Source organism: Lagopus muta, chromosome 2 (genome assembly GCF_023343835.1).
Source record: "Lagopus muta isolate bLagMut1 chromosome 2, bLagMut1 primary, whole genome shotgun sequence".
NCBI classification, from domain to species: domain Eukaryota; kingdom Metazoa; phylum Chordata; class Aves; order Galliformes; family Phasianidae; genus Lagopus; species Lagopus muta.
In genome coordinates this window covers 74,320,788-74,333,978 of record NC_064434.1, presented here as the reverse complement: position 1 = coordinate 74,333,978, position 13,191 = coordinate 74,320,788, and the positions used below count along the sequence as shown (strand labels likewise).

The window sequence follows — 13,191 nt, the reverse complement described above, 5'->3', positions numbered from 1 at the left end:
TGCTGTATCAATACATTTTGCTGAAAGTCTTTCAGGGTAATAACAAATGGTTGATTTGTTCTTCATAAAAAAAGTTGAAACTAATATTTCTTGAGATAGCTTCATGTATTTGTCACTTCACTTAACAATATTTAAAGTAGTCTGGTTTGAAGAAATTAAGGATGGGGATTTACAGTTCCACGGTTAAACCTGACTTGAATTTTTTAATAATAGTAACTGCCACTATCATAATAAAACTCAATGTAAAAAAACTATCTAGAGAACTTTGACTGTAGAATTCCAGGGGTTTTAAAGTTCATGTTAACGAGCTTTTGCAAAATTTATGCTCTCAGTTAGTTGAAGCAGATCAAAACTTATGCCTACAGGAAACAGATTAAAGATAATTTAGCAATCCACGGTTTTTACCATAGTAGTGATGGCTGAGAATAAAGTAGAAATGGAACCATCTATTTAAGTTCCTACATGGTGCATTTAGAAGATATTCTGATATATCAAAGATATGGCCAGGAAGAACAATTAACTTGTTGAATATATTGCAATTTCACTTCTAATGTAAAAAGAAACTGCTCTCTAAGGTCATTTAAACATAATAATGATCACCAATATTTTTTTTTTAATTAGTAAGGCCGAAAACTTCTGCACAGCAAGAGAAAGTATAGTAATAATCCTGATTAGTTTATATCCAGTGCACACTCCAGAACAGCAGAGATTAAATGAATTTTGTACAACAAATTCAATATGAACAGAAGACAGGCAGCACTGGAATCAGACCATCTGAAACATTAACTGTTTCTGGCAGTGATCAGTCCCTTTTGCTTCACTGAAGGAGAAAGATGGTGTAATGGTCCTGACCTTCAGTTGTTTTCAGCTTCATGTTTAATAATACTTAAGTGACATTTCTGCGTTTAAAACTTTCCACGAAAATATGTTCCAGAGATTGTTCTGATACTATAGATGTATTTTCTGTTTGGAAGAGTATGCCTGATAATCACACTGATTCTGAGTTCTTGAGTTGTGAGAATTAGCAAATTATTATTCCTAATCAATTCAACTCCTCTTGCCTCATCATGATTTTATTGACTGCTTTAATGGCTGTCCTCCACCATCCAGTGATGTATTTGTGATATCTCTTGTTGTATGGCACTCTCACCGTCCATATTTCCCCTCTTCCTGTGATTTTTGACTTCCCTCTCTGTACATACACAGTTTAAGATGAAATAAACAAGTTCCCAGCTTGGAATTTATGGTGTGTTCATGTTATCCTGTATGCGAATGATGTCTTATGGTTTGTTTTCCATTTCAAATAATTGATCCTGTTTGACATTTGAGCAAAAAATTTCAAGTAATCGTATACAGTGATTCTAGTTTTTCTTGAGCAGCAGCTAACTTAAAGCCCCATGTGAACATGGAGAGTTTGTACTTTAAATGATTAGCATTTACCAAAAATCAATTCCATCTGCTGTTGCACTGTCTACTGAATCAGTACTGTGAAGTCCTTCTGTGCCTCTTCAAAACTGACTTTCTACTTAACTCAGAAATTATTACTGTCAGCAAATTTTGTTATATCATAAATCACTCTTCTGCAGATAATCTCTGAAGACAGTAATCAGCTGCAATGGCTGCGTCCCTGACCTGTGGTAACTGACCTACTGTGGCTAACCTTTATGCCTATCTTTTTAACTATTCTTTTTCCATGACTTTCTATCACAGATCCACTTAGCTCCTTTACAAAAACTTTTTGGGGAATTATATCAAGAACCCTTAGGAAGGCCAAGTTAATATGTTATGCAGACTTTCTTAACCTTGTATGTTCACTAATTCTACGTAACAACACTCACACTTGTGAGAAGTTGCATCATCCAATAACGGTGTGCTATCTTCCTTCTGTCTCATTTATATATACACATTCTCCACTTTATTATACTTTCTATCTTGTTGTCTCTATGAGCTCCTGTTCTATTCATGTGCCTCCTCCCCAGCCTTTGATTATCACTGTAGATCTTTCTAAAATCTGAGGACATATATTCCAGCTTCTTTTCTTTTCACTTAGGGTCATTTAAGTGACAAATTGCACACTGCTGGTAACAGTTCAGCGAGTTAATATTTGACTTGCCTAAAAAAATACAGTCACCATTCTGAGTGACCACTATGTTGACCCAGCAAGATGTTTTTATTCATTTTATCAATTTGTTTTAAGGCCTTTCAATTTTTTATTGCTGTTGTTGTCACCAGTGCTATCCTTTCTTTCTATATTTAGATCCTGCCAATAGAGAAAAAGTAGGTCAGTCACTGAGAAGGCTTTTTTTTTTTTTCTATGGGAAAAGAAGCCCTAACAGAAGGGTTTTCATTGAACTATTTTTGCTGGTGAGTTTCTTTCAGTATTTCCATGTTTTTAACAGCAGAGTTTGTGAATGTATCTGGCTGAAATGTCAGTGCTCTGCAATAATCTGTGTAAATCTGCTACAACAGGGAGAAGTAAGCACTGGGGGGGGGGGGGGGGATTTTCATGACAGAAAGAACATTTGATTCAGACAGTAGGAAAGAAAAGAAAAATGAAAAAATGGAGTCTTAAAATATAAGTGTGGTCAGTGAAATATATATAATTTACCAGACAATAAATTAATTATGAGAGAACTCTCTAGAATTAAGTTTATATTAATTACCTTTTTTAGTATATATTCATCCCAGATGACTGCATCTAATGACATAGCAGATCACACTCCTATGTTAGTCTCTGGAAAGCTATCTCCACAATCTTTGTAGTTTGCTTGCATAAGCTTTGGTTATTTCTCCTTGCTGTGTGTCTGAATGATACCATTTTACTTACAAAGCTTTTAACTCCTGCCGGACTTTAAATGCACAGCATTCTTCCCATTGAAAGAAATACATTATCTTCAGCTTTTTATGCCCTCAGTTAGCTGGAAAGTTGTTATGAAGAAGATTGAATTCATCTTTACTGTGTAGAGTGCAGTGAAAGAGGCAGCTATTATTCGAGGTGCTGCAGCATGTTCTTTGTATTATCTGAACTGCCTGGTCATAAGTGGGTGTTCTGTGATTATGATAGCAATGTATAACAATGACAGAAAATTAATGGTTGATGTAGTAAGCAACTGATATCAAAACAGACTTGGAGACTAAAAAAGTGTCATGATTCATTTTAACCAGCAGTAATCATACCAAGATAGTGCTACCTATTGTTTACCCTTACCCAACTTCAAAAAAAACACATTAGCTGACATCCCTCTTATTCATCAATTCTATAGTTCCTTCAGGACCAAATATTTTGTGCACTGAAAAAGCCTGTGCTAACTCTTGAGCAACACTGGTGGCCACAAATCCAAGTGCTACTTGATCCACACCAGTTTTTCAGCACCTTATATAGCTGTCTCCTCCCATGAACCCCACCCCAGACTGCTCATGGGCCTATGCTTTCCAAACAGTTGATTGAGGGAGGAGTTGCTAGCTGTGCCTTGCCTTGAGCATCACAAAGAAAGAGAAAAGTGGTTACACGGGAGCAGGGAAACATGCCATCATACAGAGCGGCATGTCTGAAGGAGCCATGATGTAAAATGTGTTTTCCATTTGGCACATGCTTACACAAATTTTTGAGTATGGAGAATCACATACCTCCTCCAAATATATGCAGCCAAATGAATTGATCACACATCTGCAGTCCCAGCCACTGGAGGAGAGAAAAGTTGGATGACCTGGCATACAAACAGCAAGTAACAAACAGTACACAAAAAAAACCTGAAATAATATACAGAGTAGAAGTGATTTATGTCCAGTATTTTGTATCTTTTATCGATACTTGAAATTGTGGAGAAAAAAAACAAACAACAACATTTGAGAAATTGAAGTATAGTATTTGCAGGAATTTTGATTTTGTTGTTTGCAGGTTCACTCAAAGGTGTATGCATATGACTGTATAAACTAGAGTAGAGGGAAATAAGTGAAGCATCAGGAAATATCTTATGAAGACAAGTTCAGACTATTATTAGGGGAAAAAAGACATAATTTTTTTTATTTTCTGTATTTTGCCTTGAAGTAGTATGTGAATCAAAGCTCAAACTAAAAAGTTGTCACTTCAGAGGAAGTGCCAGTGGGAAAAAGAGGGAGGCAGTACTTCAAAGGAGTCTGGATTTCATTTTCTATCTTTTCAATTTTAGGAGACGAGAGAAGATAATAGTAATAATCCTGAACTCTGTGATTTTGGCAAAATTGAGAATATAAAAACTCAAGAGTAGTGCTAGTGAAATTAGAAGAAATATTTTTTACATGCTGAAATGGGTCATTTGGCAAGAGAGCTAAATTCCCCCACTAGAAGGTCTGATTGCTAATGTGATATACGTAAGCATGTAAAAAAATTGAGGTGACAAAGAAACTAACAGCAAATTTAAATAGATTCAAGCTACTCTTCATCACTGTGAATGAACTGATTATCTAGGGGCCAACTGACACTGTATGCTATTTTCCCTGATATTAGGTTTACATAATGCCTGCAGCTTAGATGAATTTCTTCTACCTTGTATAACTACTGGCTCCCAGTACACCAAAAAGCCACACCAATCCTTTCAGATGTGGGGTTTCAGCATTGCTCAGTTTCAGAACCTCACTCCCTATTTGCCTCATGAGACTTCAAATTGCAACTGCCTTTTCTAGGGGATTGTCTTCTCCTTTCAGTTGGTCTTTCATAATGACATGACTTCTATTGACCTTGTCTGACTAAAATCCTAGCAGGGTCATATCAGATAGTTTATATTAGTCTCAATTCAGCCACATCCTGTTAGCATAAGAGACAAGACTGGTGGTGTTCCCAAATACCCATTTGCTGGAAATTTTTGTGAATAAAATAGTTATTTCACACACGTGCATATATATATATATATATATATATATACATCCCTTTCTCTAGACCTGAGATAGGTGCATGCGACCTCACAATATAGATCATCAGACCATCAAGGTGACCAGTCCCTGAGCAGGTGAGGATTCATGGCAGATCTCTGATATACTTTCCTCCTTACCTGCTGAGTGATATTCCTACTGATGCCTCTGACCTGCTGGTAGAAGCAGCCACTGTCTAGCACATGGCACATGGCACAAGAAAAATCCTCCCTACATGCTGTGGTGATACATAAAGAAGTTTGTGATGAGTATCTTGCAATTAAGCATGAATCTCATTTTAAGTGTGTTTGAGTAAATAGTTCCTCTTCCTTCTCTGTCTTTTCTGCTTCTCTGTGAAATGACTCTCAGTGACTACTGCTCCTTTTGCAATTCCATTCTTCAGATGGGACAAAAGAGTACAGTTTAGAGTCATGTGGGCGTTCAATAACTTTTCTAGCTCTTTTATTTTCCCCTTTTTAAATGCCACAGTCAGGCCCAATGAGCAAGGCTCTCCTACGCTTTGTGTGAGCATCAAAAGTGGGTTTTATTTTATTGCCTTAAGTTAATTCTTACAGCCTGTTTTCACACTGGCAATGAAATGACAGCAGGAGTGAGGTGAGAGTAAGTGATAATGTCTTGGCATTCGGCACTTAAAATGAATGTGTGCTTGTGAAATTCTGAGTCATTAATTCTTTTTCCAGGCAGCCATGTGGCACAGCCATGCACTTGAGCACGGTGATGGATTTTAGATTAGAGAAAAAAACCCAAGTAACAAACACTTTATTGTGGAGGGAGGAAAGGGAGGCTTTCTTTTTTTTGACATGGCCATAATAAAAAGTGAAAGATAAACTTGCAAATTTGGGGTTTTTACAGTTACTTTTGTCATATAGCAGTCTTAAGAACATAAAATGCCCCAAATGATGTTCCTTTTAGGAAATTTTTCTCTAAGACTTGCATGGAAGCTGCATGGAACAACATAAAACAGGCTCTGAAAAATGACATTTTAAAGTGGAACATAATTGAGAAACACCTGTTTCCATTTCCTTTGTCCCTCAGAGAGTACTGCAATCTACTTCAGGTGTGGTGAGACTGAAATTACAGTGGTGTGATACTGTAAGGTGTTTTATGGAATTAAGAGACTACATCACCTAAAACCCTGGGATGCATAAGAAAAAGCAGAATCCAATCATAGCCTTTGAGAGATTTCAAAGCAGAAAAACAATTTTATTCCAAAGAAAAACAAATAATCCATCCACTTGAGTCCTCTCCTGTGAATATTATCATAAGAAACAACTTCTTCCATGCATGTTACCACAGCCTGCAATTTAAGATGAACAATCACTCAATCCACACAATAGCTTGTACAGTAAGGAGAAAACCAAACCATGTTTGAAAATAAAATGAAAACTCAACAATCAGGGTGTATTTTCATTTTTCAGACTTCATCAGGTTTGTGTTGTCCCAAAGTGCTGTAATAGCCTGATTCTCTCTTATAACAAAGTACATTAGAAGTAACTACCATTTAATCCATCAAAATCACTCTCCTTGTAGTGGCATAGTGGATGGCAGGGCAGTGTTATTTCTCCCAGATGTGATTGCTAATCAATGTACAGTTGTTGTTCACTTCACCGCTCAACTAAATAAAGTTCTACAGCAGAGGGAAACATGAAATTTTAAACTTCTTCTCAGCTTTTAGCCCAGCAATAGCATACACCTTAAGAGTCAAAATTCCACCCACAGCAATATTTTGAATTCATATCAAAATATTTCATATGCTGTTGAAATGAATTGGGCTGATAAAGACCAATTTTTGCCTTTCAGTTAATACTTTTCTGTTATATATTCTTAGCTTAAAACTCCTGCAGTATAATTCCCTTTTTCACCCACAAAAAAGTAAGAGTGATTTTAGTGATTTTGGTTTTTGAACATGTTTTTCTACTTACTTGTACTGTCACTGCTGGGAAGTTATGCCTGGAACCTTAATTCATATAACTGATCGTCTCCAAAACAAGCAGTCAAGAAGAGAGGAAACTGAAATCTTCACCGTTCTACCAGTTACACCTTTGTGAGATTTGCTTCTTTCAAATTTTTATGTGGTATCTCTGTTGCAATTGACTTATACCTTCTCAGTGAGGCTATCCGGGTGAAATTGACAATGTAGTCTCATATGTATTGCATATCCTTGTGCATGGTGACTAAATACCTGGAAATAATTGTTATGTACATATCACATTGCATGTTTGTTTACAGTTGCCATGTAAGAAGAAGCTTTTTATTGCTTTTAGTCTATGTTCCTCCTATTTTTGGATTTTTTTATTCTGAATATAAGTAATTAAACTTATTAAGTAATAACTTTTATATTTAAAAGTATTTTTTCAGATTTGTTTTTTGTTTTTTTCTTTTTTTCTAATGCACTTTACAATGTTTTTAATGTTCTTAACCTCCCTTTGCTATTCTTCCAGATGTAAGATGCTTTTTTAGGTCAAAATCCCCTAATTCCACATGCAGGAATACCTGGGGACTAATGATGCCGTCTGAACTGAACTTCTAGGCATTTAGGCATGTAGGACTAGTCTACTGCTGGCTGCATTCTCCTTTTCAAGCTCCCTTTTTGTTTCATGTTTTGTTTCCTGAATCCTACAATTGTACTTCATTTGGATTTTCAGTCTGATTTTAGCAAAATCAGATGTATACTTAAGCATTCCTTTTGTTGTTTGGAAATAAGAATCCTTTCATTCTATGTGGAAATTACATTGCTGTCCTGCAGAGAAGAGCAGTGTTAGTCTTGAGTCAGTCTGATATGAGGCAAGGTTGCAGATTTCTGGACATTATTCACCATTTACAATTTTGTGAACATTTTTCACCTAGTTGATCTGCGTTTGATTTATGTGTTATTCAGTCTCTCACCAAATCAAAAATGCTTTGGTTACGCAGTTGCGTCATTGTCAGATAATATTAATAGAGAGGATTTTAGACTACCAACTGAATGGTTCTGTTAATGTATTTATTATACCATACATTTATTTTTTTTTCTTTTTTTCTTTTTTCTTTTTTCTTTTAATAGAACAGGTACTGCTCACCTGTGTGAGCTACAGAGGATCTTAGGTTGCTGTTAAAAAGGATATATTTTTTTCATTTATATTTATGCAGTGCTGGAATAAATTGCTGGATTGATAGTCATACAAATTTAAATAAATTGTCTATTAGTTGAAGGAAAATACAGGGAAGTTTATGTGTCCCTATTACCTCATAGTGGCTCTGCAGAGAGATACCTTAACACTGAGTCAGTGTAGATTCATCCTAATTGAATAAGGTACTTGAGGTGAGAGTATAACCTTCTTAGTCTCCATGCATAGCTGAAGATGAGACACAGGCTGCTATGGCGAACAATTCAGATCTCAGTTGACCTTAATTGCTTTAATTGCCTAGAGAAAACCATCATGGTCTTTTCTATTTCTCTGTAGAGACTCAGTAGTGACTGTACACTTGGGTACACACTAAGTTTCTCAGCAGTAAGTTAGAGAAGTAACAACTCTTACTCCTACTGTAACCAGCCTTCCCAGGATTATAGGCTGCTCTGGCAGCTTTCAAATTATTTATTCTCCAGCTGTCCACATCCCTGTTTTCTGCTCTTTGTTTCACTTCTGCTTCATCCACTTAAGAGTCACAGAGCTGTAATATGTTTCAGGTTGAGCGGGACCTCAAGAGGGCTCTAGTCCAATGCTGTGCTCTAATTAGCATAAACTATAAGATCAAGCAGGCTGTCCAGGACTTTAGCTCCTTCAGTCTTGAAACTCGCCAAGGACCCAGACTATATGGGCAGCCTCTTCTGCTGCTTAGCTGCTCTCAGCATGAAAACGTTCTCCATATGTCAAATCAGAACCACCCCTGATTTATTTTATGAACATTGTCTCTCTTAATTTATATTCTTTTTGTTTGTCATGCATCTTTTAAAAATCATGGCTCTGTTATTTGGTAATCTCTTCTAAGTAGCTGGAAGACTTTTGCTAGGCACACCCAAAATCTTCTCTTTTTCAATTTGAGCAAGCCCAGCTCCTCCAGATTCTCACAGGACAGAGATCTGTTCCCCAGCCAACTCAGCGACACACCACTGGACTCAGCCAGCTTCACTTATATCTTTCTTGTATTGGAGTGGATGTGGTATTCACAACTGGGCATGGTAGCCCAGATGTGCTCTAACGGTTGCTGGGTAAAAGATAATAATATTATCTCTTTGTGTTCTTGAAAAATATTACAATTAAGAAACCAAGAAACCAAGTCACCCTTAACCTAAGAAATCTTTCCCTGAAAAAGTCAGCACATTTTCTGCCTTTGTTTTTTTTTTTTTTTTTGCTCTTATTCCACAAAGATTCATAATGCCTGGAAAAAAACCTTTTTAAACTTGCAGTGTGAAGAACAAAGAAAAGATTAATAAAATTTTTAAAAAAGCAAAGTAAACCAAAATGAAAAGAAAATCAGCAACTGACTCACCACGGAATGTTTTTGCTCAAAGTATCTTATCCAAAGCATAATATAATTCTGTAGCTTGAGGTAGATGAATAACAACAATACTTGGGGTTAAGCTAATTAGGATAAAGTTCATGTGTGGGTTTGCACATCCCAAGTACTGGAAGAGATGCAACTGTATTCTTTCGTTGAATTTTCTTGTAGGCTTGTAATTTGGAAAAGTCTTGTTAAGAGGGTTATAGCACTTTACAGTAGATAGGGAATTCACTGCCAGAGAGACTGTGTTGGATTTTCTTAGCTAAGAGCTCTGCCAGAGGGGCAGGAACCAGAGATCACAGACTGTGGAAAACACAGAGATCACAAGGATTGTTGGGTATCAAATAAGCCATTCTAGGGTTGTGCGCTCTCAATAAACTACTGTCCAGACCCCTTTCATTCTTCTTACACATGTTTGCTGGCTTTGGGATAGCTTACGAACATCCCACTCTGCCTCCTGTATCTTCTGTACCTTAGTACAGAATTAGAGATACCTATTGTATCTCTAATATCTCCTGCATAGAGAGTTAGATTAGAGATACCTCCTGTATCTTCTGTACCTTATGAATATCCTTAGTTGAACTGAAACATAAATGATTCTATCATCCTCATAAAGAACACAGGGCTGAGGACCCAGGTTTTTTTCTGCACGATAATACTGTGCACCTCTTCATGCTCGTATGGAACTGCTGAATCATGGCCTCAACCTCTGATTGACCACCTGAGGTGAGCAATGAGTCAGCCCTGGGAGCACAGGTAGGTAATTCATGTGTGCTGCTGGAAGGGGTGGAGCTTCTGGCTGCACCTCTCCTAGACCCATTTAAGAGCTGACTACCAGTAGGGAAGGATCTCTTTTGGAAATTGCTCCTCTTGCAGTTTTCTCAGTGAGCTCAGGACAAGGGTAAGCTTTCCATCTATTCTTCTTTGGTGTGATAACCTGTTTAGCCTAACTTCCTGTATATTTCTTAATTATAACATCTGTATGTTCACTGATTATATAACATTGATGTCTTGTTTGAGATTAAAAAAAAAAAAAAATCTTCCTTTATTAGATCTCACTACTTCTATCCTTCTTTTATCATTTTCATCCTCCGCTTTCCCCTTATTTCCAAGTTCTCCTGTATGGCTTTTGTTTTGATCTGTTTCTTTTCATATTGCTGGTGTTATGCTGCTGCACTGCTGCCCTCTCTATCACTTGTTCCCATAACTGATGGCTTTATCATTGAGTTCAGAAACCCTTGTAACCTTCTCCAAGCTTCATCTTTTAAAATTAGTATGCTTCAGTGGTTGTGCACTTGTATTAGTAGGTTATGCTAGGGAATATTTAACACAACAACAGAAATTGTTGTCCACAGATATTTTGGGGGCATGCACTACAGTTGTTACATTGTTGATAAGAGTATTCTAAAGAGTAAGACTTAAATACAGTATTAAGATAATGACTTTAACTAATAACCACCTCTTCCTACAGTACAATGTTATCATGAACCAAATATTAACAATAATGAATGAGACTTTAGAGATTGATAATGGTCAGTGGTTTAGTGAAAATACAAGCACACATATAATCATGACTGGTAGGTATGATGGTTTTATTCACTAAAGAGAATGGAGTTCAGCCCAGTTCTGGGCTCTCCAGTACTAGACAGTTGTGGACATGCTGGAGAAAGTCCAAAGAAGGTCATCAAAGATGAAGGGCTTGAAGCATGTCTCTTATGAGGTAAATCTGAGAGACTTGAGACTGTTTAGTCTGAAGAAGGCTCAGTGGGATCTTTTCAGATGTCTATAAATATCTGAAGAGGGATGTGTAAAGAAGATGGAACCATACTCTTTCTCTTGGTACCCAACTACCAAGAAAAAAGGCAGTTGACTGAAGTTCTATCTGAACATCAGGATGTACTCAGGATGCACTTGTTTACTGTATGGATGGCTGAGCACTGGCACAGATTGCCCAGAGGGGCTGTGGAGTGTTGTCCTTGGAGATCTTCAAAATCTGTTGAACACAGTCCTGGACAACCTACTCTAGATGGTTCTGTTTGAATGGGGGGGGTGGGAGGGAGGAAGGTTAGATTAGATGACCTCCCTCTTCTGACCTTAATTAATCTGTGATTCTGTGATCCTTCATTATTGTCCTAATATTGAGAGATTTTTAAGAAAATTTTTGTTCTTTACTACTTTTCTGGTAAAGCTAGTGAGGAATATATCATGTAGTTGGAGTCAACTATTTAAACATTGTGTAATCTGAAACTTCTGAAGAGGAAAATGAGTAAAGACCATCAGGATAAAAGTGATTGCTGTTTTCACCTTTGGAGCAAGTATGTGAATGTCACAGTAGCCACCCACTAATGCTGATGTGAAATTACAGCTACAAAATGGGATGTCTAATAGCCAGTGATTAAGGAAAGACTTTGTTGTTGTTGTTGTTGTTGTATCATTCTATCACCAAGGAAAAAAAAAAAAAAAAAAGAATGCTTTCATGATGCCAGCACCTGGAGTAAGTGTCTATTTGCAGGAAATAGAAAACTGAGTTGCTTAAAATAAATTATATAACTTCTAAAATATTTTTCTATCTTGTTTTGATATTCAAACAGTGGAAGCTCTACATTTGGGAACGCTGATGGCAGCACATGGTTATTTTTTTCCAATCTCAGACCATGTTCTAACACTAAAGGATGATGGCACATTTTATCGATTCCAGGTAAGTGTTTTTGAGATGTTCTTGACTTGTACAAAGGCAGGCACATGTTAAAGACTTCACACTAAGGTTTATAGTAAATTTTAACAATACTTTCTCTCTTATGTAACCTAGTAAATGGTAGCAATTCCTCTTAAAGTTAAAAATGGTAGAAGGATTTAATTTAAAAAATGAAGACAATATCTTGTACTAAGATGATAATGACCTTTTTAAGCCCCTAGATTCAGTAAATGTGATAATGAAAACTGTAGAAGAACTTTGGAAGTGTAGTAAAGGAAATGAAATTATTTTATAGACTATGATTCCTAAAATAATCTTAATTTAGAGGGGGATTTTTTTTTTTCTTATTAAGCCTGTAGAAGAGATCTGATTAAAAATGAAGCATAATGTATATAGTCTTCCTTATGTGATGATTTCCATGTAGAATCAAAGAATCATAGAATCAAAATCCTTAGAGTTAGGAAGGACTGTCAGAGGTCATCTTGTGCAACTCCCGTGCAACGAACAGACATGCTGAAGTAAATCAGGAGCCTGATCCAGCCTCGCTTTGGAAGTCTCCAGGGACAAGGCATCAATTGCATCACAGGGGAACCTGTTCCAGTGCCTCACCACCCTCACTGTAAAAGTCTTTTTCCTTCTATCCAACCTAAGTCTACCCTCTTCGAGCTTGAAGTCATTTCCCCTTGTTCTATAACATCAGACCTTGCTAAAGAGTCTGTTACCTTCTTTGCTGTAGCTCCCCTTTAGATACTGAAAGGCCACTATCAGGTTACCTCAGAGCCTCGGTTACTTCTGCCGACTATAGAGCCCCAGCTCTCTCAGCTTGTCCTTGTAGGAGGGGTGTTCCATTCCTTTGGTAATTTTTGTGGTCCTCGCTCCAACAAGTCAATGTCTCTCCTGTATTGAGAACTCCACATCTGGATGGAGTCCTCCAGGTGAGGCCTCACCAGTGCAGAGTAGAGCGGGAGGATCACCTCTGTTGACCTGCTGGCCATGCATCTTTTGATGCAGCTCAGGATACAGCTGGCTTTGTGAGCTGTGAGGGCACACTGCTGGATCACATCCAGCTTCCCGTCCACTAGTACTCCCAGATCTTTTTTGGTAGG

At 37.2% G+C, this 13,191-nt stretch overlaps 1 protein-coding gene across 3 annotated transcripts in view; it reads left to right on the top strand.

The window, feature by feature from the left end:
* The window catches only part of RGS7 (regulator of G protein signaling 7), a 254,108-nt gene that overhangs the window by 161,530 nt on the left and 79,387 nt on the right, over positions 1-13,191 (top strand). For all 3 annotated transcript variants that reach the window (XM_048937766.1, XM_048937765.1, XM_048937767.1), the window contains one exon: positions 11,982-12,088. In XM_048937766.1, the coding sequence (XP_048793723.1) occupies positions 11,982-12,088 (107 nt within the window). The remainder of the gene's footprint in view (positions 1-11,981; positions 12,089-13,191) is intronic.